The 24,589-nt window shown below is 38.7% G+C and overlaps 1 protein-coding gene across 1 annotated transcript; it reads left to right on the top strand.

Annotated features, from left to right (window-relative positions):
- Nucleotides 1–29: 29 nt before the first annotated feature.
- fdx1 (ferredoxin 1) lies at nt 30–19,932 on the top strand. The gene is made up of 4 exons (XM_052026669.1): nt 30–297; nt 5,649–5,773; nt 8,718–8,847; nt 13,804–19,932. Exons 1-4 carry the CDS (start codon nt 98–100, stop codon nt 13,916–13,918), a joined length of 570 nt encoding a protein of 189 aa, XP_051882629.1. The 5' UTR covers nt 30–97; the 3' UTR covers nt 13,919–19,932.
- The last annotated feature ends 4,657 nt before the right edge of the window (nt 19,933–24,589 follow it).

The following is a 24,589-nucleotide window of genomic DNA, read 5'->3' as shown; positions in this document are numbered from 1 at the left end:
CAGCACGCAGCGGTCGGCGCACGGCGGCAGCGGCCAGCGGGTTCTGTGGAAGAAGCGGAAACAGGTTTTGAGCGGAGTCAAAGTGCCAGACGCGGACATGGCAGCCAGCGGGCGGCTTCTGCTGATTTCACCGTTGAAGTGGTTGCGATACCCGGGTTGTTACCGGAACCGGGGCTTGAAGAGTTTCCAGAGTGGATGCCGGCGGCAGGACGGGTGGGTTTTGTCCGGAGGAGCCCGAGAGATTCGCAGCGAGGGATCGGGCCGACGTTTCCTGAGCACGGCCGCCCGGTTACAGAGGTGAGACACACCGTTGGCGCAGGGCCTGGGTGGCGTCTGTTGAAGGTGTAAGGTAACTGTGGAGATCAATGTGTTACGGAGCAGTATCGGTGACTGACAGATCATACCTGACGTGGCTTAGGTGAGCAGAGGTCCACAAAAGTAGTTTGTGCTGAAATGTTTACTTGGGACTAGATTGGAAATCTAACCAAGGTCGTGACTTCTCCCTTAGCTGAACGCAAAAACTTGCAATAACTCTGTTCGAAGAGAAGCTAAGGATATCTCTCGGTAGACCGACGTTTGTAGGCTTCAACAAAAATCACCAAACACATTTATCTGGCCAATTATCGCGTTGCTGTTTTTGGGGCATTATTGCCGCTTCTGAGGCAGTCCTTGCTTCCTCTCGGGTTTTGTGAGTTCTAAGATGTCCAATGTCTAAGATGAGAACTACTGGCTCCTACACAAATAGGGCGGGTGGGCAGTTTGTTAGGTGGTCTGGTTCTCCTACCACTGTGCTCCCAATTCATAGCCTCCTGATTCTCAATACCATTCCATACGGGCCTTCTCCTTTGAGCTGACGTGGGTCAGAGACCTAGGAGTCAGTGAGAATGTTGTATCTCTTCAAAAAGGCTGGTAATCTCTTCCCATGACAGAGCTCGGGACAGTGTGTCTGTTCGGAACTGATGTAGGGCATGCAAGCAGTATGGGCTTCCAGTGGATTTTGTGGAAACAGCATTGATGGTATTTTTCTGGTGGTATGTGATTACCACTTCTAATTTCTTAAAAGTAGCTGGGTTCAGGTAAAGGCCCGATCAAGACAATGTGTTTTTGAAAATAGTGTTTTTGGATGTCCCCCTGGCTGTGGTGCTTATTTCCAGTTGAGATTTCCAGATAAAGTTTGACAGCTGGGCATAAGTGAGTCTGTCCACAAGGGCCTTGCAAAGACTGTGGACATACCCACTTTTGCCCAGCTAGGCCAGTCTTAACCTCAGGCACCCAAACTACAGAGGATGACACTATTTTAACTGAGAAAATGTTAGCTCCTAAGGTTAATTTGTTACCTCCTCTTTTAAAGAATACCAAGGATAATGGTAGGGGGTGTGTGTTTATGGTGAGCATGAGGCCAATAATGATCTTAGTAGAGTGAGAATCTTTTTTTAATTCTGATTTTGACATTTTAACTTTTTCGGAGAGCCAGACTATAGATTGTTTTAATCTTTTAGAGGAGGATTTTAAAATGGTTTTAATGAGGTGATGGTAGCAATGGTTGTCACATGTTGTAGTTACTAAGATAACTAATCAGGACAGTCTTTCCCAGATCGCTACTTTTGGTGGGTGGCTCTCCATTCTCTCCAATTTGGTTCCTGCTTATTTTAATTTACTTTTTAATCTTCTCTGTTCCTGACTTAACATCGTGCTGGTGGTGGCCTAATTGGTGGTTGACCTATGTAAACAAAAGACAGAAATAGCATAATCAGGCCTAAAAAGCATTTAGGAGGCAGGGATTACTGCTGCTGGTAAACCATGAGTTTTGTATCAGATCTGAAGTCCTGATCTTCATCCCCGTTTCCTCAACCATCCAAAGGCTGCGCTGGTACATTGATGAAATTCACTACCACCTTCATCAATGTTTAGCTCCTCTTTGAGGTGACTCCTGGGATAAGGGAAGTGGTCCACATTTCTAGGGTCTCCCCCTGAGCCTCTATTTTTGGAGGATAATGTGCTGCGGCAAGGACAGGTTAGTAGAGGATCTTTATATTGTACATACTGATTGTAAGGTCCAACCTCTCATATGCTTCAGTGAAAACATTTAATCCCCTGAGTATGTACAAATGCAAGCATCGTCTGTCCACTACAGCTCAACTACTGAAGTTTGGGTAACATTTGGGTTCTGGAGTCTAGTTGCCTTGGGTAGGACAGCTACTCATTTGTTCTGAATATTAGCTCCACTCTTGTGGGAAATATGTTCAAGAAGAGATGCAAAATTGCAGCAAGAAAAAATATTCTAACACCTTTCTCAATATTGCAATCTTGTTTATTGCCAATCTTTGCTGAGAGTGGTTCAGTTGTAGACCCATTGTTTAATATCATGGTTTGCTTTCTATCATGGAGCAAATGTAAGAAAAGGATGAACTTCTGTGGGCAACTGAATTTAAGGAGACTGTTCCACTGTCCTTCAAAGTTTATGGAGCCAAAGGCCTTGGTAAAGGTAAAAAAAAAGCCATGTAAAGTGGAGTTGTCACATGGTGAAGATCATGTTCAATGTGCCCCTGGATGATGGAATCCACACTCAGATTCAGGGAACAGCTCTTTGGCCAGTGGGAGGTGGTGGATCAGGAGGATTCTGTTGATGATTTTCCCTGTGGCAGACAGCAGGGACTCTTTTGTAGTTACCACTGTCAGATGTCTCGTGAAAACTACAAAATCTGAAATATTCTCCTCTTCTCAGATGTGGGCAATCAGCCCTGCTATATGCAAACTGGCTGACATGTTGCAACAATGACCGTAAGAGAAATAGTAAATCGCCTGCCAAATTCTTTGGGATGTCCTAAGGTCAAGATAAGCATTATATAAACATTAGTTATCGTTAAGGGTTATTTCTAATGGGTCACCTTTCCCATGGTTACTTAATAGAGTAATTTCAACAGCAACATCAACAGTAATAATTACAATTTGAAGAGATCAGATTATTTTACTACTAAATTGTCTTTTTTTGTATTACAGTGAACTACACCTTAGAATTTGTTCAAATTTGTCATTTTATTTGCAAAATATAATGTAATTGCAAGTTTTAATGATTTTTTTTGTGTGTAGCTCTTTACATCTCATTTAGCTCAAAGCCTTCCAGTATGTTAGTCGCTAGCCACGTGCTAATGGGAAATCTGAAGTGACTAACTGCTTTTGATAAGTAAATCAATAATATTGTTTTATTCATGTGAACTCTACTCATTTTCATGGTAGATGTATTTTAAGTAAATAGTAGAAAGCTCCTTGCACAATATATTATGATTAAAATCTGGCCTCCACAACGCAGAGGTTCACCACCCTTACAAGAGTAAGTGCCTATGCACCCAGGTGATAAAATGACCACCCCCAACTTTGTAACTATATCACTTGTATCTTGTGTCTCCAACTATATCACTTTGTTTGTGATTCTTCCACTCGTGGAAATGTTTTGATGTCATACCTTTTCAGGATCTTGTATGTTTCAGTTAGATCACCCTCGTTTTTCTATAAATATAAATTCTTTAGCCACTTGTGAAACAACAAATTCCCTCATTCCAGGAATTAGCGTAGTGAATTGGTTTTCTGCCTTGTGAACTGCTTGGGTTATGAACAGTTGACAGGAATGGAACCTTGTCGTAACCTGGGGAGGATCTGTAGCCTGTTTCGGCTTGAACAAGACTGGGGGATGGGAGGAAAACTGAAATTATGGCAAGGGTGTCTTGATTAAGATGTGTAAATAACTAATTTTGATCATCTTGATTATTTGAAACACAACTTTTGCATGACTTGATGTTGGACAGGCAAGTCTGACAGTATAGATCTTTGAGGGAAATGTATTGGCAGAGTAGGGTTCATCATATACAAGCAGAAACTTGCATGCTGCCAGACCATCTTGTCCAGGGGATTATGCAGATGGATGGTATGGGGGTTAAAGCTAGATTATTAGGGGACTTCAGCAATGGTGGTGCTGGGAGAGAGCTTGCAGTTGATAGTTTGACAAGGTTTGGACAGGTAGGATTAAAACAACTTTGGAGACTGGCTTGATAAAGTTTTTCAAATGCTGGGATAAATTTGAAGCATGGAAGGAATGACAATGTACTCTAATCATGATCTCATTCAAGGCTTAGATAAAACAGAGTTGGGCTTTGATCAAGTGGAAGGCAGTGGCTGATATTGTCAGGAAAAAATTAACAATGCACATTATAAAATGTAAAGAAAACATTGTCCAAGATGTACAGAGCTGGTACTACATTGAAGTTGTGTTCCTGACTGTTTCCTCATTTGTTTTTTTTAAACCAAGGTGATATGGAAATCAACTTTTTTAATTTGACCACTTTATAATTAAACATGCTTTCCAAGTTTGTATTTAGAGACATATGTCTGGAATATGATTTAAGCATAGGAAACATGGAGGCTGAGAACAAAGGGCATTTTTGAGGGTAGAACTCTGAAGATGGGAGATTGCATTTGTACTCTCTTTTGAAAAGTACTAAAGGGAAAAAAAAACACAGGAAAGTGGTGCTGAGGTAAAAGATCAGCTGTGATCTTATTGAGCAGCAGTGCAAGCACAAGAGTCTGAATGGCCTAATGTTTGTATTTGTTCTCAGCCGATTGTGTAAACTTGATCAAATGTTTTTTTGCAGTTAAGAGAAAATCGTGACATGAGAAAATGCACAGATTTTATCCCAATGTCCTCAAGTTGTGTGTTTTTTTTAAACCACCACGTAGATTCTTATCTGGGCTGGTATTGTGGCAATATGACCAGCTCTTGTCACCACTCATGTACTTAGTAAAGAGCAATTGTTATTTATGATTTCATCCCCTTAGCTCCTCTCCAATTTCACAGTTTACTCGTAATTACTACCAGTGGTGAATTTGGTGATCTGAGGGTGAGGTCTCTGGTGGTTCTGGATAATAGAAACTTTATTTAAAAATTTAGAACAACCTTCAGGACCAGTGTTTAGCTTTGTTGGTTGGTGACAGAGAGAAGTGAATTGCTTCTTTTTTTTAGGGTATTACAACCTGATCGCAACTTTGTAGTCTCTAATTCTTAATGCAAATTCTTGTCCTAACCCTCAGGAAAGATTTACTAACTACTTTCCTTCTGTTGCTTTCTGGGGAAATAATTTTTTTTAATAGACCAAATAACTGATGTTTGACATTTCATTCAAGAGGTTGTTATTTCTGTGAGCATAGCCGATCAATATTAGAATACAACTATACTATGAAACAATATTGTGCAACTTCTGCAAGGCTTAATGGATAATCAAGAGTAACAAGTTAAATTTCTTTCTCTTTCCCTTTCTGGGTAGAATTCAGTAATATGACATTAATAATGTTTGTATGTTCAGTAAATTATTTTTTTAAAAGGTAATCAATTGAAGTTCTATGAAGGCTTTAATGATCTGTTAGTTAAAAATTTGAGAACCCTTATCTTCAGAATTTCTGAATAATTTAAAAAAATTGTCTAATTAATATTGATTATACAATTAATAAGGGTTAATTATAAATATTTCTAACTTTAAATGCAACTTCCTCTCAATTGACCAACATTAGTATCTTTCACTTAATTTCAAAGAAAATAAATCTTGTCAGTCCATTTTAGCCAGCAAACCAAACTTCTCTACCTTGCTCTCTATTTGTAGTTCAGAAGATAAAGTGAAGGTCAACTTTATTAACCGTGATGGAGAGAAATTTAGCGCAGAGGGCAATTTAGGTGATACTCTATTAGATGTTGTCATTGAAAATAATTTGGACATCGATGGTTTTGGTAAGTTCCGCTATTTTTAATTCAGCTGTATGGCTTATTGAGAGTTCTTTTTAAATGATTGTAACTCCAGCTTCTTAGCACTTGTTTACTTGCAATGATTCATTCATTTGGAAGAAATATGTTAATATGGCGGAAAGATCAACAGATTTAGTGCTATATACTTAATGGGCTATTTTATCCCTGTGCCTTGCATGCCCCCTCTCCCTTCCTCCGTTGGTCTTGCGTGCTGCCTCTTCCTTTCCCTATCCTCAAGTGCCTCTTCCACTTCCCCTGCACCACCAGTGTCAGCCTCGTGTCCCCCTTTCCCCTCCACCCCAAGCTTGTTCTTACACTCTCTGAAACACATCCCAATTTGTCTCATTTGGATTGTTTGTCAATACCTGGAGCAATGGAGAGAGGGAATTGGTCAAACTCAGAAGCAATTACCTGGATGCTTGTTTATATGTGGCACTGAATGTAAGCAAATAATTTGATATCAGTCCACAATGTCATCAAAGGGATGTGTTGGAAACTGGAATCCCAACGTGGGGATCTGAGAGTTGAGACTGGAAGTGACTATAGAGGGGCAATGCCCACAGACAGTTTTGAACAAGATAAATTATATAATTAGGAATAAGGCAAATCATTTCACAATTAATTACAACACATTAGTTTCCATTCAACCATCTGAAAAGTTGATCTCTATTGGGTATTAAAATCATTAAATCATTTAGTTTACTTTATTCATAAGTTTTCATATTTCAGTCCATTGAACTACCTGGCATGAAGGAAGCAATAGAGAATCAATATTTTAACTCTATATGCTTTAAGTAATTGACTTTTTAGAATTTTGATCCTGTATAGGCAATCCTAGCACGGGGTGCCAGAGAACGTTTTGACCTAGAACATTACCAATTCTTGCTACAAAGGCCAGGAAAATAATCTTTGATGTTATTCATGGCATCTGTTCTCAAACTAAAACAATCTCAATGCATAAATTTCTTTTGGAATTCTTCTTATCTCAAAAAATTGTTTTCTTTTATCATGGATCCAAAATAGGAATTATTTCCGTTGTCAAGCCCTGCAAATGATGAGATATGGATTGTGATACAGTAGCCCTTATTTTGGGAGGCGGCAAAAATGAGCCTTGATTTAGTACTTTTTGAAGTTTTGCAGGGACTCTGATGAAATTAATCCTAAATATTGACTCCAACTATATTGACAAGCTATTTGTGTTGAGGAAGAGTTATTTGTCTATATCTCTTTGAAGTCAATTATTATCCATCTCACAACTCACTATGTCTCTTATATAGACTTGACAGGTTGATTTCTTGTTTACAACTGAAGCATTTTTTGGAAGTATAGATGTCCTTTCCTAGTTAACTTAACAATCTGGCAGTCCTGTAGATTTAACTAAAATCAGTTTCAAGTGCTTCTATTTAATTGGATAGTTTACCAGTCCTTGCTAGAGTAAAACTCCAATAATCTGCTCACAAGGGCCCCGGTTCTCACACTCCATTTAAAATTCCTGGATTCACTGGAAAATTTATTATCCTACTGTGTAACTGTGAACAGTGTGTTGTAGTATTAAGAGTAACATCCAAAAGTCTGGAAAATCTGATAGCCTGGCGTACTTGAGACTTTGGTGTCATACTAGCAGATTTTGCTGCATCTAGACTGAGGAAGTTGGACAAGATATTTTGTGGACAAAATGCAACATGAGTACCACCACCTGTAAGACTGTTCCTATGGCAAGTCAATAAAAGGGGGAAATGTAACATTTTGTATGACTGACCATTTAGCATCTTTTGAACAGATATGCCAATCCTCTGCTGCACCATGAAATTTCTGAAGGTCCAATCGCATTTCAATTAACATTCTGATATAGGATAGTTGAAAATTAAATCTCTCCACTTTCCAGTTGAAATCTAAGAAAAAGAGAAGTTACCAAAAGTTGAAGATAGAATAGTACTTAAAATCATTGAACAATCATTGAATATTGAGACAAGAAACTTAAATTAGATCTGGAAAGGTTGTGATAAAATTCCGTGGGATTTTTTGAATAATGTGTATTGCTGAATTGTCTACATTGACAAAGGAATTTTAGAGATGATGTGAGGAATACTGATTAGAGCTCGGCTACACTTTTCAGTCGGTTTTTTTGGTTACATTGTACTGTTGATGATATTCACAACATTTGCCACCAGGAGCTGCTGTAGTAGCATAGTGCTATCAATTGGGTTTCTGACTTGCTGACATGGTGGTTTTGGTTAATCCTGTAAAGTATTTGGAGCCTCAAAATTTCATCTGTTGTTGAATTTAGCAGCAGAAATGACATTCAGAGTTTTCATGACAATTTCTCCTTCTTGCGCTGACTGCAATGAGCAAGAAAATTTAAGCACTATTTCTGGTGCTTTAGCAAGAGTACTACCACATATATTTATTGGAATCATGGTAGTATGAGAAAACATGAAGACTTGGAAAACTGGATCTGTTTTTATTATGGCAGCACAGATTAAGGAGCAATGTAAGAAAGTGAGTAAAATAATAAAAGGATAGAACTAGATAGATGCTTCAAAATCTAGGGTAACTGGGCATAGTTACACAATTGAATATAAAGTATATAGATCAGAGAACAATACAACTTTGTGGAATTGACTTCCAAGGTTGGTGGTTAAGACAAGCTGGGTAAACATTTACAATTACATTGGATAAATGGATAAAGGAAAGTTTTGTGAAAAAGAATAAAATGCTGGTAAATGTTATGAAGGTATACACTAACAGACTCTTTGGCATGCAGCTTTTAAATATTGACAAATATCTATTTATTTACTTTTAAAATTTTTACTTCAGAAATCCATGTTTCTAGATACAGTTTAACCATAAAGCTAGTGGTGGTCTTCCAAAAAAAAATTTGCAGTACTGATAATTAACACAGTTGACGGTATATCTGCCTTACTCGCAGGTGCTTGTGAAGGAACCTTGGCTTGCTCTACATGTCATCTAATTTTTGAGAACCCCATTTATGAGAAATTGGATTGCATCACGGATGAAGAATTGGATATGTTGGACCTAGCCTATGGTCTCACTGACACGTAAGATGTTATTTATTTTGCAGTTTTTGATAATTCCCCATGTTTTATTTAGAGCAGCAACAGGTAATGTTTAAGTACTGCCTCTAAGGTAACAAGAAATTAAAGTTCCAAGCTGCTTTGCAATTCACATAGTGAAAAAAGTGCCAAGCCAGAAGAGAGAAAACATGGAAATAGCAACTGGAAGTTTGCTGAAAAGAATCATTCTTGGGGAAAGTTCTTTAAAGTTGAGTAGAGAAAGAGGGGCAGTGAAGATTGCAGATGGAGGTCATTGGAGTAGGGAAGATTTGCATAGAAAGCAAGGCAGAGTAATGCCGGCATCATGGTAATTGCAGAGGGTATAGTACGCTGAGGAATATCTAGAGGTGGTAAAGTGGGATGATGAGTGAATGCGATCTGGTTTGTTGGAGAATACACATGGGAGATTTTTACTCTAGAGGATGTTTACAGATGGTGGAAGATCAGAGATAAACACAGATAAGAATGATGTAGTTGGGCTGATTTTAACAAGACAAAGCAGGGAAATTCAAGGATTATGAAGTAGCAGTGATGTCTGTTCAAGTTAGGATAGCGAAGTTGGCTGCAGTCCCCTTTGAAGCCTAGAATTGTACAGGAAATGAGAGCTGAATGTCAGAGGAGAGCTAGGAGTATATAGCCGAGTATGACATCAAGGAGAGTGCACCAAAAGTTGAAAATGTGACTTCTCTATCAAGTGAGTTAAAATGGAACTGAAGTCTTCAGTGAACAGCCATACTCTTAACCCTTTGAGATGAAAAGTCTTTAATAACTGAGGATGGTTGGGTCTGAGGGGTTCCAGCAGCAATATTCTGATATAATAATGACTGTCTACTGACAAACATGACTTCTTTTGCCTTGGATATAACTAGTCATTGGAAGGACCTTTCTTCAATTCCCAGTTCCCCAGTCTTCTGTTTTGCTGGACACCTTGACACTATACCTATTTGAATTCCGCCTTGGATGTTTTAAAAAAAAATCACTTGAGGGATGTGGGCATCACTGGCAAGGTCAGCTCATATTGCCCACACTTTAATATCTTAGAAAAGGTGGTGGTGAGCTGCCCCTTGAGTTGCTGCCATCCTTCTGGTGAAGATACTGCCACAATGTTGTTGATTGGGAGAGTTTGAAGATTGACTCAAGGACAATGATGAAACAAATCAAGATGCCATGTGACATAAAGGGAACCTACAAGTGATGTTGTTCTCACACACCTGCAGGCCTTGCTGGAGGTTGGGAGTTTGGTGTTGCTGTTGGAGGATTCGTGATGGGCATTTTGTACATATTACCAGCTCCAACCAAAACCTGTCTATGCTTCAGTGAGTGAATGTGAAGGGTGGTGGAAATGGTACTGAACTAGCAGTTGTTTTCTCTTGGATGGTGTGGAAGTACTTCAATGTTGTTGGAGGTGTAATCATCCAGGCAGATGGGGAATATTTGTGCATTATGATGGAACTTTGGGGATTCAAGAGCTGAGTTGCTTCCAGCAGGATCCCTGCCTCTAACCTGGTCTTGTAGCTGCACTATTCATGTAGTTGGTCCAGTTAATTTACTGGTCAATGGTGAAACCCCACCCCACCTCCCTTATGTTAATGGTGGGAAATGGAAGACTTGGCAATGGTAGTTAGACTGTCTCGTTGTTCATTGCCTGGTATTTATGAGATAAATGACGTGTCATTCATCAACATATGCCTGAATGTTGCCTTGGTCTTGTTGCACTCAGGCATGAACTTTTACATTTTAAGACACTATGAATGGAAATTGAAGATTGTGTGGGCATCAGAAAATATCCTAATGTCTGACCACATAATGGAGGTAATCACTAATGAAGTATCCGGTAATTAGGTAGCAAGTTGCGCAGCTAGTAGAGCTGCTGATTGACCCCTCCAGCCACCCAGCTTCAATGCTAACCGTGTGGATTTACTCCTGGTCCTCCAGTTTCCTTCCATATCCCAAAGATGTGCAGGTTGGCCACTGTAAATTGTCCCGTGTGGAGTTGATGGGAATGTATGGAGAATAAAATGGGATCAGTGTAAATGGGTGTTTAATGGTCAGCACTGACTTCATGAGCTGAAGGGTCTGTTTCTATACTGTATGACTCTGCAATTCTGTGACACTTGCATCTCTAGTACTGCCCTAGGAAGTTATCCTACTGATGTGCTGGGATTGGGATGATCATCATCATCTGCCATCAGATTTCTGAACAGTCAGTAAACACTACCTCTCTTTTTTTGCGCTATTTATTAATTTTTGTAATTTATAATAATTTTTGTCTTTGCACTGTACTGCTGCTGCAAAACAGCAAATTTCATGTCATATAAGTCAGCAATAATAAACCTGATTCTGATTGGTCTCTGTCAGCCTTGGCCATTTTTCTTGTGCTAAATATGACACCAGGCAGTGGCGAGTTTCCCCCTAGATTGCCATTGACAATGAGTCAAATGCTGTTCTAAGAAAAGGGCAGTGACAGTCACTTTGTCCCTGGAATTTGGCTCTATTGTCCAAGTTTGGACCAATCCTCTCCAGTAAGTCTAGAGGTGATTCCTAATCTTACTGATCTAGAGGGGCAAAGGGGCTTCTATGTTTTATGCCAGCCTTTATGCTAATTTTGAGACTCATCCCTCCTTTCTCTTGTATGTTAGAACACAAGAAATCATGGAGTTAAGTTTATGAAGGCCATCTAAACTATGGATGTGCCATCACCATACAATGGAACACAGTTTTGCCAGCCAAAGGTTAATTTCTCAAGCTCAGTTGCCTCACTTTGGGAGGACATTAGTGCTTTCCCTGAGGTTGGAGGAATGTCAAAGTAGTTCACTAGTTACAGTAAGTGCATAGCCTGGAAGGCGATGGGAAGGGAAAACTAAGCAAATTTGATTGTTATCACCCGTTCTTACATAAGTTTGCTTCAGTACTAAAGCAGTACAATTCTTTTCATGTATAAAACTAACAAGATGCCGCATAGAACATAGAAAAACTACAGCACAATTCAGGCCCTTTGGCCCACAAAGCTGTGCCGAACATGTCCCTACCCTAGAAATTACTAGGCTTACCCATAGCCTTTTATTTTACTCAGCTCCATGTACATCTTATTGAATCACATGTATGCTACATAAAGCTACAACTTAAGATAGGGGTCTAGACTGGTGGGTGCCAACTTAACTATGATGGGTTTTCTTTTGGGAGGAAAACGGAAGTTTAGGATGCAGAATGTAATCTGAGACAGTCTGAGTAAATGTGCTAAAATCCATTTCAGTTATAAACTGTTACAGATTAGGTTGCTATTGGTGAATGTCCCTTTAAGACATTGCACAGTAGTGTGTGTGTGGCGTGATTACGACAACAACAGGAGATAAGGATGTGATGGCGTTTTTGGAGCAGTCAGAGAGAGAGGGACACCTGCCTGCTGGTCTGTATCGATGGATGAAAAACAATAACTGCATCTGTCACTACAATCCACGTATGGATTTTTGGAATAATCCGGTGGAGTCCACTTTGTCATTAACCTGTAGAAGGAAATAGGTATTTCTGTGGATGGCCACGTCTCGAATGTCTTTTGGGGTGGCAGATACTTCGGAACAAAGGAATGGAGATCATCAGTGATTAAGGTGTAGTATGGGTTCCATCGTGGAACATTTGGATTTCGTAATTACTCTCTATTTTCTCTCTACATTTCCTCTTCAGTCAACGGTGGTTTTGCAGAAGTCTTTGCTCACATTTCATCTTGTGGCTTGCTGAACTGAACTTTGGGAACTATTCCTGGACTTGAAGTTTGGGAATTTGCCTCACACACACTGAGTTTAGTTTTGGGGTTAATGTTTAAGATTTAACATTTTTACTTCTAACGTTCTAACTTTTATTTTTCTTATTATCATAAGCAGTTATTAATAAAATAGTTTTAACACTTAAACATGACTCGGTGAGTTTCTCGTTGCTGGTACGTGACAACTACAAAAGTAAGCTATGGAGTTTCACTTTAAAAGATATAATTGCTTGGCATTGTTTTTGAACTTTAGTGGTGGTAAATTGGAGGAGGGCACTAGATGAAACTTTGAAAGTTAGTGTGGAGAATCGGTTGAGGGGTTACCCAAAAAGAACAAATCTCTTCTGAGAGGTTTGGCAAAACTTTGGGAATCACTGGCTTAAGTTATCTGAATATTTGCTGTATAATTCAATTCAATTTTTTTTCTCACTTGTGCCCCTGCATCAGTTTTCAAAGATTTAGTTCTTAAATACAGCATTCCTTTACATAGAAAAAGAGATGTCTTAAACTAAAAATATCCCTGAAGATTTTTTTAAGCCAACAATTGCTTACATGTGGCAAGTGTCTGGATGAAAGAGTTTAATTTAGAACTATTGTTGCCTTCTGAATGGCCACTCTTTATCTGTGTCAAAGCGTGCTTTGGAATATTCCAAGGTAAGTTATACCATCAAAAAAACTGATTGTTCAACATCTGATGTAACTTCTCAGTGGATTGCAACTGATTTTTAAATTATTTATCAACTTCTTTTGAACTACTTTAGACATAAATGGAACGTATGAAACATCTCATCTTCATAACTCACTGGCAGTTTTGTAACTAATCTTGTCTGGTGAGACTTCTGTGGAAACATTTATCATGTTAAAATTTGCCATTTTTGAAAAGTGACTTAAGGGAAAAAATTTAGTGCATGTTCTAAACATTAGTGCTAATATACTCAAATACTTGCGAGGCATATTAAGATAACAGTTCCTGGTTCAACTAGTTTAGAAATTAAATGTGGATTTTTGAATGTTTAGTGGAATATTGATTTTTTTCCCCCAATATTGCCAGGCATTGCATATATAATCCAACCTAGTACTTAAAGTATTTCTCAAAATAACAATAGAAAGGTATTTTACTGCATTAAGTAAAATAAAGTTTTTTTTTGCCGTTTAAGAATATAATTGGATTTGATTTTCAGATCTCGTTTGGGTTGCCAGATCTGCCTTAAGAAGTGGATGGATGGAATGACTGTGAAAGTTCCAAATGATGTTTCTGATGCAAGACAAACCAAGGACTTTAGTTCATGCTCCTAAAGTGATCAGTCAAAATCACAGAATTTGCATGGCTCAATTCTCTTCAATAATCAGAATATGACTATTCTACAGAACAATTATTCTGAATAAAATCTTCAGTAAAATGGAGTTAATATTGAGAATATAAAAAGGTCATCTATTTTAATTTGTGGAGAATAACCACTTTTAGGCTTATCAGTTCCGATATCTACATTGATAAGTTGTTTAAATGACCAACTACTGAATACAAGATGTATAGTTTACGACAAGAGCCTTGTGGATGATGAACTCATTTAAAGTCATAATGATAACAGATTAATTCTTTCTTTAGTTATACATCTTTAAAAGTTACACTACAAACATATCACTTCAGGGGTTTATTTGGTAAACTTTTATTGGTACATTTTAATGTGACATTAATATGGTTACTTATATTGAATTTTGAGGGCAATATTAAAAGTCAAAACACCATAAATGTTTTAACTGCAAAAGCAAGTTATTTTTCTTCAAATAATGTTACAAGTTGGATGGGGAAGAGAGGTACAAGGGAAGAGAAGCAGTAACAATGAGGTAAAAACAGAAAATGCTGCAAATACTCAGCAGGTCAGATTCCATTTGTAGAGAGAGAAAAACAGTTAATGATTCAGGTCAATGACCTTTCATCAGAACCAGGAACATTTAGAAACTGAACGTCATTTAAGTTGCAGAGAATGGAGAAGGGTGGAGAGAACAAAGCAAATGACTGTGATAACACAAGAAACAGGAGTATGCTGATTGGGCCCTTGAACCTCCTCTGCCATTTGGTAAGATCATAGCTGATCCAATCTTGGCCTCCACACCACTTTCCTGCTCTTTCCATACCTTTTGAGTCCTTTGTAGTTTAAAATATCTATCAATCTCTACCTCCACTGGTCTCTGGGGAAGAGATTACCAAAGATTCACAAACCTCAGAGCAGAAATTCCTCCTCCTCTCCTTCTTAAATGGAAACAATGCACCCTATTTCTGGAAGATCCCAATACAGGGCCTTTTCTAGGAATGTAAATCCCCCTCTCTCACCGTAGCATGGGGATCGCCTGTATTACACTGTCACTGTTTGCAGCCCATAAACACCGGCTTCTAGACAGCACATGCTTAATGAAAAAAGCCAGAACACATTTGGGGGTGGCCATTCTATTGAAGCAGCAGGGTGTTGTTTGTCTGACATAGCTTGGAAGCAGAAACTATGCTGTGTTAAGACTATGGGAATTGGAGAACATGTAAAGTTCTGCCATGCCAGCAATTGCTGCTGGATCAAGCCATTCTTCAGAGAACATAAGAACCATTATGGTAGAGAACTATTCTGGACAAATTCCAGAAATTGACTGCCTTTCAGACATGAGCTAGTGTGTTATTCCTATTCTTTATAAATGTTAAAATTTTCCACCAAGGCCACTCTTAGTTTTAGTTTCTGCATGTGTGTACACTATTTCACTGTAAAAACAAAATACTGAAAACACTCAGTAGATCAGGCAGCATCTGTGGAAAGAGAAACAGAATTAATGTTTCAGGTCAAAATTTCTGTCAGAACTAGGAATGAGGGGAATAAAAACAAGAATTTCCTGTTTTTATTTCAGATTTTCAACATCTGTTTTTTGGAGAAATGAGACTGCATGTGGGGCAAGAAACAATCTGCTGGAGTAACTCAGTGGGCTGAGCAGCATCTGGGGGTGGGGGGGTGGGTGCCCTTTTTATCTTTTGTATCTTCCTATCTGCTGTTGGGGTAGCTATACAGAATTCCCCCTGGAACCTTAAATGCTTATCTGCTTTAATGTACTGTTAGAATCTCCATTATTTCCTAACATTGCCATCTCTCAGTATACATTCAGATAAGATTTATTTTCATTTAATTAATGCAAAATACTTTTTTCCATTGTACATAATGTTAAAGCAATATAACAGTTATGTGAAGTTGTTAATTTTGCTATCTTGTTTCTTCCCCCGCCCCTTAGTTTCACCAGTGTCTATTTGAGCATAGTAAATAATGACTGCTCTACAGTTTAGCTGCATTTACAAAGTCTGATTACATCCAGCATTTTCACAAAAAGATTTATGAAGCTCAATAGAATTCCTTAATTTTGCTACTTTATGTATCCTGTGACAATGTATTATCTACAAATAGTGACAACATCACAATTCAAAACTCAGACAAGCACTTGCTCAAACATCAAACAAAATACTTAATTTAAGTTTCAATTTCTTTAATTATTTGGCATAAATTAATATAATGTATTTTTAAATGCTAGAAGTTAAAATATTAAGATTAAGTAAAAGAAAAATCACTTACTGTACTTGCCTTTTTAATCAAGGTCAGTGAAATGCATATTTGTTGACTTAAATGTCAACAACAGAAAATTGCTTTTAATATATACTTGATTATTAATTCACAAAAAAATTGATTGGGTTGAAGTTTCATTTTTGTGTTCTGCATTACTACATTGTTTGTTGTCTTCCTGCTATTTCTTTATCGTTCACAGAATAATGAACATTAGTTGTTAGTTTTCATTTGTCTCACACTATCCAAAACTGAATGAAATATTACTATAGCACTAATGGAGAGCACTTGACTCCTTGAGCCAGTGCCATCTCCTTATTAAAGCTATAAAATTAATCTCTCTTTTATCCCTCATCATCTAGTATATTCTTATCTCTTGAAAATAACTACTAATTCTGTTTTTACCAACCTTTCAAGCAGTGTGTTTCAGATCATATCAGTGTGGTATGTAAATAAATATTTCCTCAAGCTGACATTAACTCTTTGGACAGTCATCTTAAGTCAGTGTTCCCTTGTTATCAGTCCTACCAATAGAAACTGTTTCTTACATCAACAAAAATATGCACGATTTTGAATGCTTCCAAAAAACCTATTCTTAATTGTTAATCTAAAGATAGCAACACTCATTTCTTTAGTCACTCAACATAATGAAGTCCCTCAGCTTTGATGCAATTTGTTCATTGCTACAGTACCCTCTCTAAAGTCTTCTCATCCTTCCTAAAGTTTGCTGCCAAAAATTGAACAAAATACTCCCAAAGGTGCTTTTCCCTATGTTCTATAAAGGATTAGCAGAACTTCCCTGGCTTTCTACTCAAAAGCCATGGTTGTCATTAGACTTTTTAAAAAGAGATCACAATATGTCTTACCACCTTCAAAGATTTATATACTCAAGACCCCAGGGCTGTAATATTCTCCATTTGTGGCACACTCAAGATAGAGGATGACTTAATTGCACTTGGGTTTTGTGGGTTCAGAGGTGGTTAATGAGGTCAATATGGGAACCAGTTTTCCACAGATGGGGCAGGTGGTGACTGACAGGGTGTGTTAGTGGTTTGTGAGGTGATGTGCTCTTTCTGCCACTTATACAGGGCCACTGCATAGCCTCAAGGTTTTTGATACCATCCCAAATTCCTTATCTCCACTTGAAGCAGTCATGGGCCAGGGATTTCCAGGAGTCATAAAATGACAGAATCCTAGAATCATGTTGCGGAGAAGTGGGCTGAGTTGGCACTGACCAAAAAGAACACATTTATATTAATCCCATTTTTTTAAAAAAAGCCACACATTCCCATCAATTTCCTTTCAGATTCTACTACTCATGACACACTAGGGGCAATTTACAGTGGTCAATTGACCTACCTTGAGATGCGCAAGGAAACCAGAGCACCTGGAGGAAACCCACATGATCACAGGGAGACAGCAAGACAGCACCAGAAGTCAGGATTGAACCTGGGCTGCTGGAATTGTGAGGTAGCAGCTCAATGAGCGACACCACTGTGCTGCAGTCAGTGGGGATGTTATATATCTTCCAGGAGGCTTTGAGAAAGTCCTGGAATCTTCTCTCCAATGGCAATCTCATCCTATAACAATGCCTGGAATAGAGTTGCTGTTTTGGGAGTCTGGCCAGTAAAAACATATCTAGAATATTCCAATGCAGGTCTGGTCTCCCTATCTAGGGAAAGACATCTTTGTGTTAGAGGAAGTCCAAAGGTTACCTGATTGATTCGTAGGATAGGAGATTATTCCCATGAGGAAAAATTAAGCAGAAAGGGCCTCCAGTCTCTGGACTTCAGAAAAATGCAGATTGAAACATGCAGATTTTTATAGGGTAGATGTAGACTTGATACTTCCTCTGACTCAGGTGTCTAGAAGCAGGAGTCCCAGCCTCATAATAAGGGATCACTAAATAAGGATCACTGAACTGTAATGAGAAGAAATTTCTCCACCCAGGGAATAGTGAATCATTGGAATTCTCTTCCCAAGGAGACTATGGAGGCTCAGTTGCTGAGCATATTCAAGATGGAGATTAATAGATTTTGAATATTGTGGGGATCCCAGGATATTGGTTTATGTGCAGGGAAGGGGGACTGAAGTAAAAACAATCAGCCAGGATGTAATTGAATGGTGGATCAGGCATGAGGAGCCAAATGAGCTACTACTCCTATTTCTTATGTATCTTTGTTATTATATCTCCTTTAAAATGTACAATTTAATTCCTATTGCCTCTCCTTGTTCTTCTGGACACTACACTGCATTAATTTTTATTTCCACTTGGATTGGTCATGGGCTAGAGATTTCCAGGAGTCCTTGGATCATAGAATGTTTAGATTCATACAGCAGGGAAGCAGACCCTTCGGCCCACTGACTGCACTTACGGGCATTTACACTAATCCTTTGTATTTTCCCCACATTCCCATCGATTCTCCCACTCACCGACAGCCCTCGTGGAATCCATTAATGCTATCTTCATGGGCAGAATCATGCTCATTCCAGTCTACCATCTGCACTTGCCCTTCTTGTTTTTTTCCATGGCTGCACTCAGTTTTGCGGACCTGCAAATTCAATCATCCTCAAAGCTTGGGTGCCATGGCTGGTCTGGGAGGAAGAATGAGCCATGCGTGGTGATGGCCTCAGTCGTGGACCCTGAGGCCCCATACCTGAATAGCCTGATGGTCAGAGGCTTTTAATAGGTGTTAAAATGGATTTCAATATTCAAAAAGAACCAATAAGCATAATAAATTTATTTAATACATTTAAATGCTAGAAGATAATTTTTAAAATATTAGGCACAATAAATTAATATGAGAATGTAATTTTAAGTGCTAGAAATTAAAATATTAAGATTAAATAAAAGAAAAAATCACTTACCTGCACTTTGCCATTTCAATCAAGGTCAGTGAAATGAATGCTTCATGTACCAGTCATGGCTGGCAAATGCATCCAGCCCCTCAACTCCGTTCTTCTGGTCTTTGACCCTGGATTCAGTGGTGAATCCACTGGCCAAGCAAGTCAGAAGCACTACCGTTCACTGCCACTCTCTACTTCCTGTCCCTAAACTAATTTTGTATTCATGCTGCCCTGACCCAATGGGCTTCAATTTTACAAACATGTCTATTGTTTGGTGCTTTATGAAATGACTTTTTACAGTCCATATGGATGTAAACCCTCACACTATCTTACAACTTTTATTCAAAAGCTACTTATCTGAATCCATGATCCCTAGTTTGAAATTCTCCAGCCTGTGGAAACAACCTCTCAGAGTGTGCCATAACTGTTCTTCTATATGTCTTAATGAAGTCACTTCACATTCTTCCAAACTTCAGGAAGTTTAAGCCAAGCCTGTCCAATCGCTCATATAAAAAAATCATTTGGAGTGAATCCACACTAGAAAGTCTTAGCTGGGATTGAGGCTGATTTTCTTCCGCATGGGTTTTGAGAGTTCTGACCTGGCTCACCAGGCCGGTGTTGGAACCGCAGACTCTTTCACAGATGGGGCAGAGGTCTCCGATAGGACAGGTGAATGAATGGTTTGTGAGGCGATGCTCTCCTTCTGACACCCAGGGATTCTGTAGTCCCAATGTGTGGCCTTAACATTTTCAGTTTCCTCTCTTGTCTAATGGGGTCAAATTGTACATGTTACCCTAATGTGTGAAACTTAATAAAGCATTATACTGTTATAGCAAGACTTCTTTAATCCCTTGTAATAAAGGATAATATTCCTAATTGCTTGCCAAACGTGTATTTACTTTGTGTTTTATGAACTCGGACACTAACATTTAGTGGATTTTAATTTCCTATTCCACTCCTTCTGTCTTTGACATCCTAAAGTGTCCCAGTCGGGCTCTACATAAGCTCAAGGAACTGCATCTCATCTCCCAATATGATACATTACAACCTTCAGCATTCAACATTGGATTCATCAATTTCAAATAGGCAGTCAATATGGTCCAGTATTTCTCATTTCTAGCACTCATTTTTTTCTTTCTTCTGGTGTTTCAGATTTCATCCATTTCCTATTTATACCTCCTCCAGTTATCCCAATACCACCCTCCCTAACCACCACCACCCACACCTCCATGGCTTGTGTCATTCAATCACTCCTGGTCTCTACGTTATCACAGACATTTCCTTTTGTTGTCTCTGTCATGACTGTTTTCTCTGAAACTTAATTGATACAACTTCACTTTCCATACTATAATTCCAAGAAAACCCATCACCAAACTCCTAGACCTGAGACGCAACACCTCCCTTTGCAACTGAATCCTGGACTTCCTGACCAACAGATCGCAATCAGTAAAGACAGGCAGCAACACCTCCACCACGATTATCCTCAACACTGGTACCCCTCAAGGCTGCATCCTCAGCCCCCTACTCTACTGCCTATACACTCATGACTGAGTGGCCAGATCCTGCTCTAACTCCATCTACAAATTTGCATGTGACACCACCATAGTGGGCTAAATCTCAAATTACAAGAAATGGGAGTACAGGAAGGAGATAGAGAGCCTAGTGACATGGTGTCATGACAACTACCTTTTCCACAATGTCAGCAAAACAAGAGCTGATGATTGACTTCAGGAAGAGAGGCAGTGAACATGTTCCTGTTTACATCAAGGGTGCTGAGGTCAAGAAGGTTTAAAGCTTCATGTTCCTAGGAGTGAACATCACCAATAGCCTGTCCTTGTCCAACCACGTAGACGCCACGGCCAGGAAAGCTCACCAGTGCCTCGTCTTCCTCAGGAGGCTAAAGAAATTTGACATGTCCCCTTTGACCCTCACCAATTTTTATTGATGCACCACAGAAAGCATTCTGTCTGGATGCATCATGGCTTGGTACAGCAGCCGCTCTGCCTGTGACCGCAAGAAAATGCAGAGAGTTGCGGACACAGCACATCATGGAACCAGACTCCCCCCCCCCCCCCCATAGACTCCGTCTATACGTCTCGGTGCCTCGGTAAAGCAGCCAGCGTAATCAAAGATCCCATGCATCCTGAACGTTCTCTCTTCACCCCCCTCCTATTGGGCAGAAGATACAAAAGCCTGAAAGCACGTACCACCAGGCTCAAGGACTGCTTCTATCCCGCTATTATAAGACTATTGAACAGTACCCTACTACAATAAGATGGACTCTTGACTTCACAATCTACCTTGTTATAGCTGTGCACCTTATTGTCTGCCTGCACTGCACTTTATTCTGCATTTTTTTTATTGTTTCCCTTATACTACCTCAACGCACTGTTGTAATGAAATGAACTGTACGGACAGCGTGCAAAACAAAGCTTTCACTGTACCTCGGTACATGCGACAATAATAAACCAATTTACCATTCCTAACTTATCTTAATTCTGAAGAAAGGTCATTGACTTAAAACTTTGTGCTAGAACATGTAGGTAAACAGCAGGTCTAGAGAGAACTGACAGCTAATTAAGAACATGCCAGAGGTCAGGTATGTGAGCATCTGACTTCTTGCTCCAGGTGTGGATCTGCCACTGAATCCAGTGATTGAAGCATTTCATGATGCCTCAGCTTTATACCAGCCATTGATGTCACATCCATCCTGCCTAAATTCATTTGAAAGGTTATTTTTTAAATACACATTGCAATAAAGAAAAAATAGTTATGTTCTTGAATTTAATTTTTCTACATTTTTATTTTTCAATATTTAAAGTTTTTTTAATATGACTTTTTTCTGACATTTCTAAATATCTCCAGTGCCTGCAGCCTGCTGCACCTGGTGGAAGGGTTGCAGCAGTGTTGGGAGATGTATGGATGTAAAAAATTCAGTTGGCAGTGGGGCTAATATGGGTGTCATCCATGAGGCATGGGTTGGGATCAGTACGATCATACTGAATAACTGTTTCTCTCTCCACAGACAATGACTACTTTTAGCATTTTCTGGATTAAGTGCAGGTTTCCAGCATCTGCATATTCTTGTTGTTCAAAAAAATTATGAAGTGAATAGTCTCCCATTATTATACAGTACACCATATGCTTCCTTCTTGCACATAAATTCACTATTTTTAGCCTCTGGATAATTCCTTTCAATCAGGACAACTTCCATTGTGGAAAATTTAGAGCAAGATTTCTTGAACCTGTGCCTTCAGAACAAATATTTAAGATCTATTGATTAATGTTAGTAAATCACCCATGCCAGCTCTTTCTCATGACTGGATATTAGTTCTTGATAGTTATGTGGGGATGCTGGAACAACCAAAGGTTTTAATTAATACTCAATGTTTTACTAAAAGGATTGCTGAAGCATATTTCCAATCTATGAAATTGCAACAATACAAGAAATAATTAGCTGCATTGTATATAAATTAAATTCATGCAATTATCAGGCAGCTATAATATAGTGAAATGTCAGGAAAACATATATTAAAATATATAAAGTGATAGTACTAAAGTCAATTTTTACTGAGCACTTGAAAATATTAGGAGAGATGACCAGAAGTTTTGAGTTGGGTTTTACAGAACACCTAAAAAAAAGGACATTGCAAGACAGAATTTTAAAAAGGAAATTTGGAGCTGAAAACCAAGCTGGCTGATAGGACAACTGCCAAAAGTGGAGCAATTAAAATTGGAGATGTGCAAGAAACCAGAGAGAGCTGAAGTACTGAGGGTTGGAGAAGACAATGGAGGTTGCAGAGGCAAGAATAAGCAAGATGGAAGGATTTGAAAACAAGAAAGACAATTTTAAAACCAATTTGTTGCAAAACCAGGACCAAGTGATGGATGAATGTAATGGAGTGAGCTCAGATATGGTAAGTCAAGTTTTGACTGCGCACAGGTTTAAGAAGTGATGCAGAATGGAAGATGTGAGGCAATCAGGAGAGCATTGGAATAGTCAAGTCTCAAAGTGGCAAAAGTTTGTATGAGTGTTTTGGCAGCTAACAAGGAAGAGCTGTTACATAGTTGAAGAAGGCAGTGTTGGTGATGGAGCAGAGCTGTGATCCAAACCTCATCTCAGAATCAAATCTAGGTTGTGAGTAGTTTTGAAATGGTGGCCAATTGATGGAGTTTGAGGTCTAAAATCAGCCAGTTGCTGCTACCTTCCCCATTTTGGACGTTGAACAAGCAGTGTGACAAATCAGAGACAATGAAGAAGTCCAGAAATGATGCTAGATGTTATCAGATAAATGTGTGAAACCTGATGTGCTTTCAAATGAGATCACAAAGGGACAGTATTTCAATGAATGGTAGTGAGTGATTAATGGAGTGCAATGTATTCCTCATTCAATAATTAAAATAAAATTACAATATAAAATGAAAGTGGATTTTACTCATCCATTATTCAAAGAAGTACTATGAAAATGTGGCACATATGGCAAAATTTCTTAATAAACTCTATTGAAACTATTAATACAAATTTCCACTTCTGCTGCTACTTATGAAATGTATTTGTAAATACAAGTTGATGAATTTTTGTCCCAACATCTTCAAACAAAATACAAATTTCATGAAAGAAATGCTACAGGAATTAGACAGAAATCTTACACATCTGGAAACTAAGGCAGTTTAGTTTGAGTTAAAACAATGAGTTACTAAGCTACTTAAACAGCTTTCACATGGGAGATCTTTTCCCATTACACAGAAAAGGTCAGAACCCTGTGGTCCCCTGATCTGGACATGAGAACAAAGTTCTATCCAACTGCCTAAAATGCCAGCTTTGATTAGAGGATAGTGCCTTAGCCAGCACCAATGATAAGCAGCTAGGTTGCTATATTAGATAAATCCAAAGGGCAAGAACAAAGACATTCATGCTGACAGATACCTTAAGGTCAAAGCTTAATCAACAGAATCAGCAGGGATCCCACTGAGTGTCCTTATCTAGATGGTTTCCATGTATAAGTAAAGAATATTTTCCAGCCCTTTCAGAATAAAAGTTTCTGATTCCAGAATACAGTTTAAATGTTTCAATAAATATTTTGTACAACTTGTTAAATCACAATTTTAATAAAAAGCTATACTGATGTTTTGCAGGTAAAAAATGCATTAAAATATTAAATGAAATGAGAGCTGCCATGGATTGGTTTGAGTATTTTTTTTATAAAACAAAGTGTATTGAGTGAATTAAATGCTGAGTAACATAAAACAAAGTTAGATGGGTGCAGTAAAGCAGGAGTTCGGTCATACCTACAGCATCTGCAGTAATTGTCTGCACCTTGACATACTTGTCATTGAATTATTGAGCTGATTTCTCATTTGCTCACATTGCCATGTATTAGAGTAAATTATTTGAACAGCTTGACTCTGAAGACAGTAACAACCCATAGATTATGGTTAGTGGTCAGGAACAGGAAGATGTAACTAAATCAGCAAATAATGGGGATCGACTCATGTGTGAGGTCCAGCCTTTCCCCCCGTCCGGCTTGCTGTT

This window comes from Pristis pectinata, chromosome 11 (assembly GCF_009764475.1).
Source record: "Pristis pectinata isolate sPriPec2 chromosome 11, sPriPec2.1.pri, whole genome shotgun sequence".
In the NCBI taxonomy this organism is placed as follows: Eukaryota; Metazoa; Chordata; class Chondrichthyes; order Rhinopristiformes; family Pristidae; genus Pristis; species Pristis pectinata.
The sequence above is the reverse complement of the archived record's forward strand: the minus strand, read 5'-3'. Positions and strand labels throughout refer to the sequence as shown.

Bases quoted from the DNA above. Each gene is read 5' to 3' on its own strand.
- fdx1 (XM_052026669.1), top strand. From the start codon at position 98: ATGGCAGCCAGCGGGCGGCTTCTGCTGATTTCACCGTTGAAGTGGTTG. The intron at 298-5,648 runs GTGAGACACACC...CTCTATTTGTAG, and splicing joins ACGGCCGCCCGGTTACAGAG to TTCAGAAGATAAAGTGAAGG. The intron at 8,848-13,803 runs GTAAGATGTTAT...TTTGATTTTCAG, and splicing joins GCCTATGGTCTCACTGACAC to ATCTCGTTTGGGTTGCCAGA.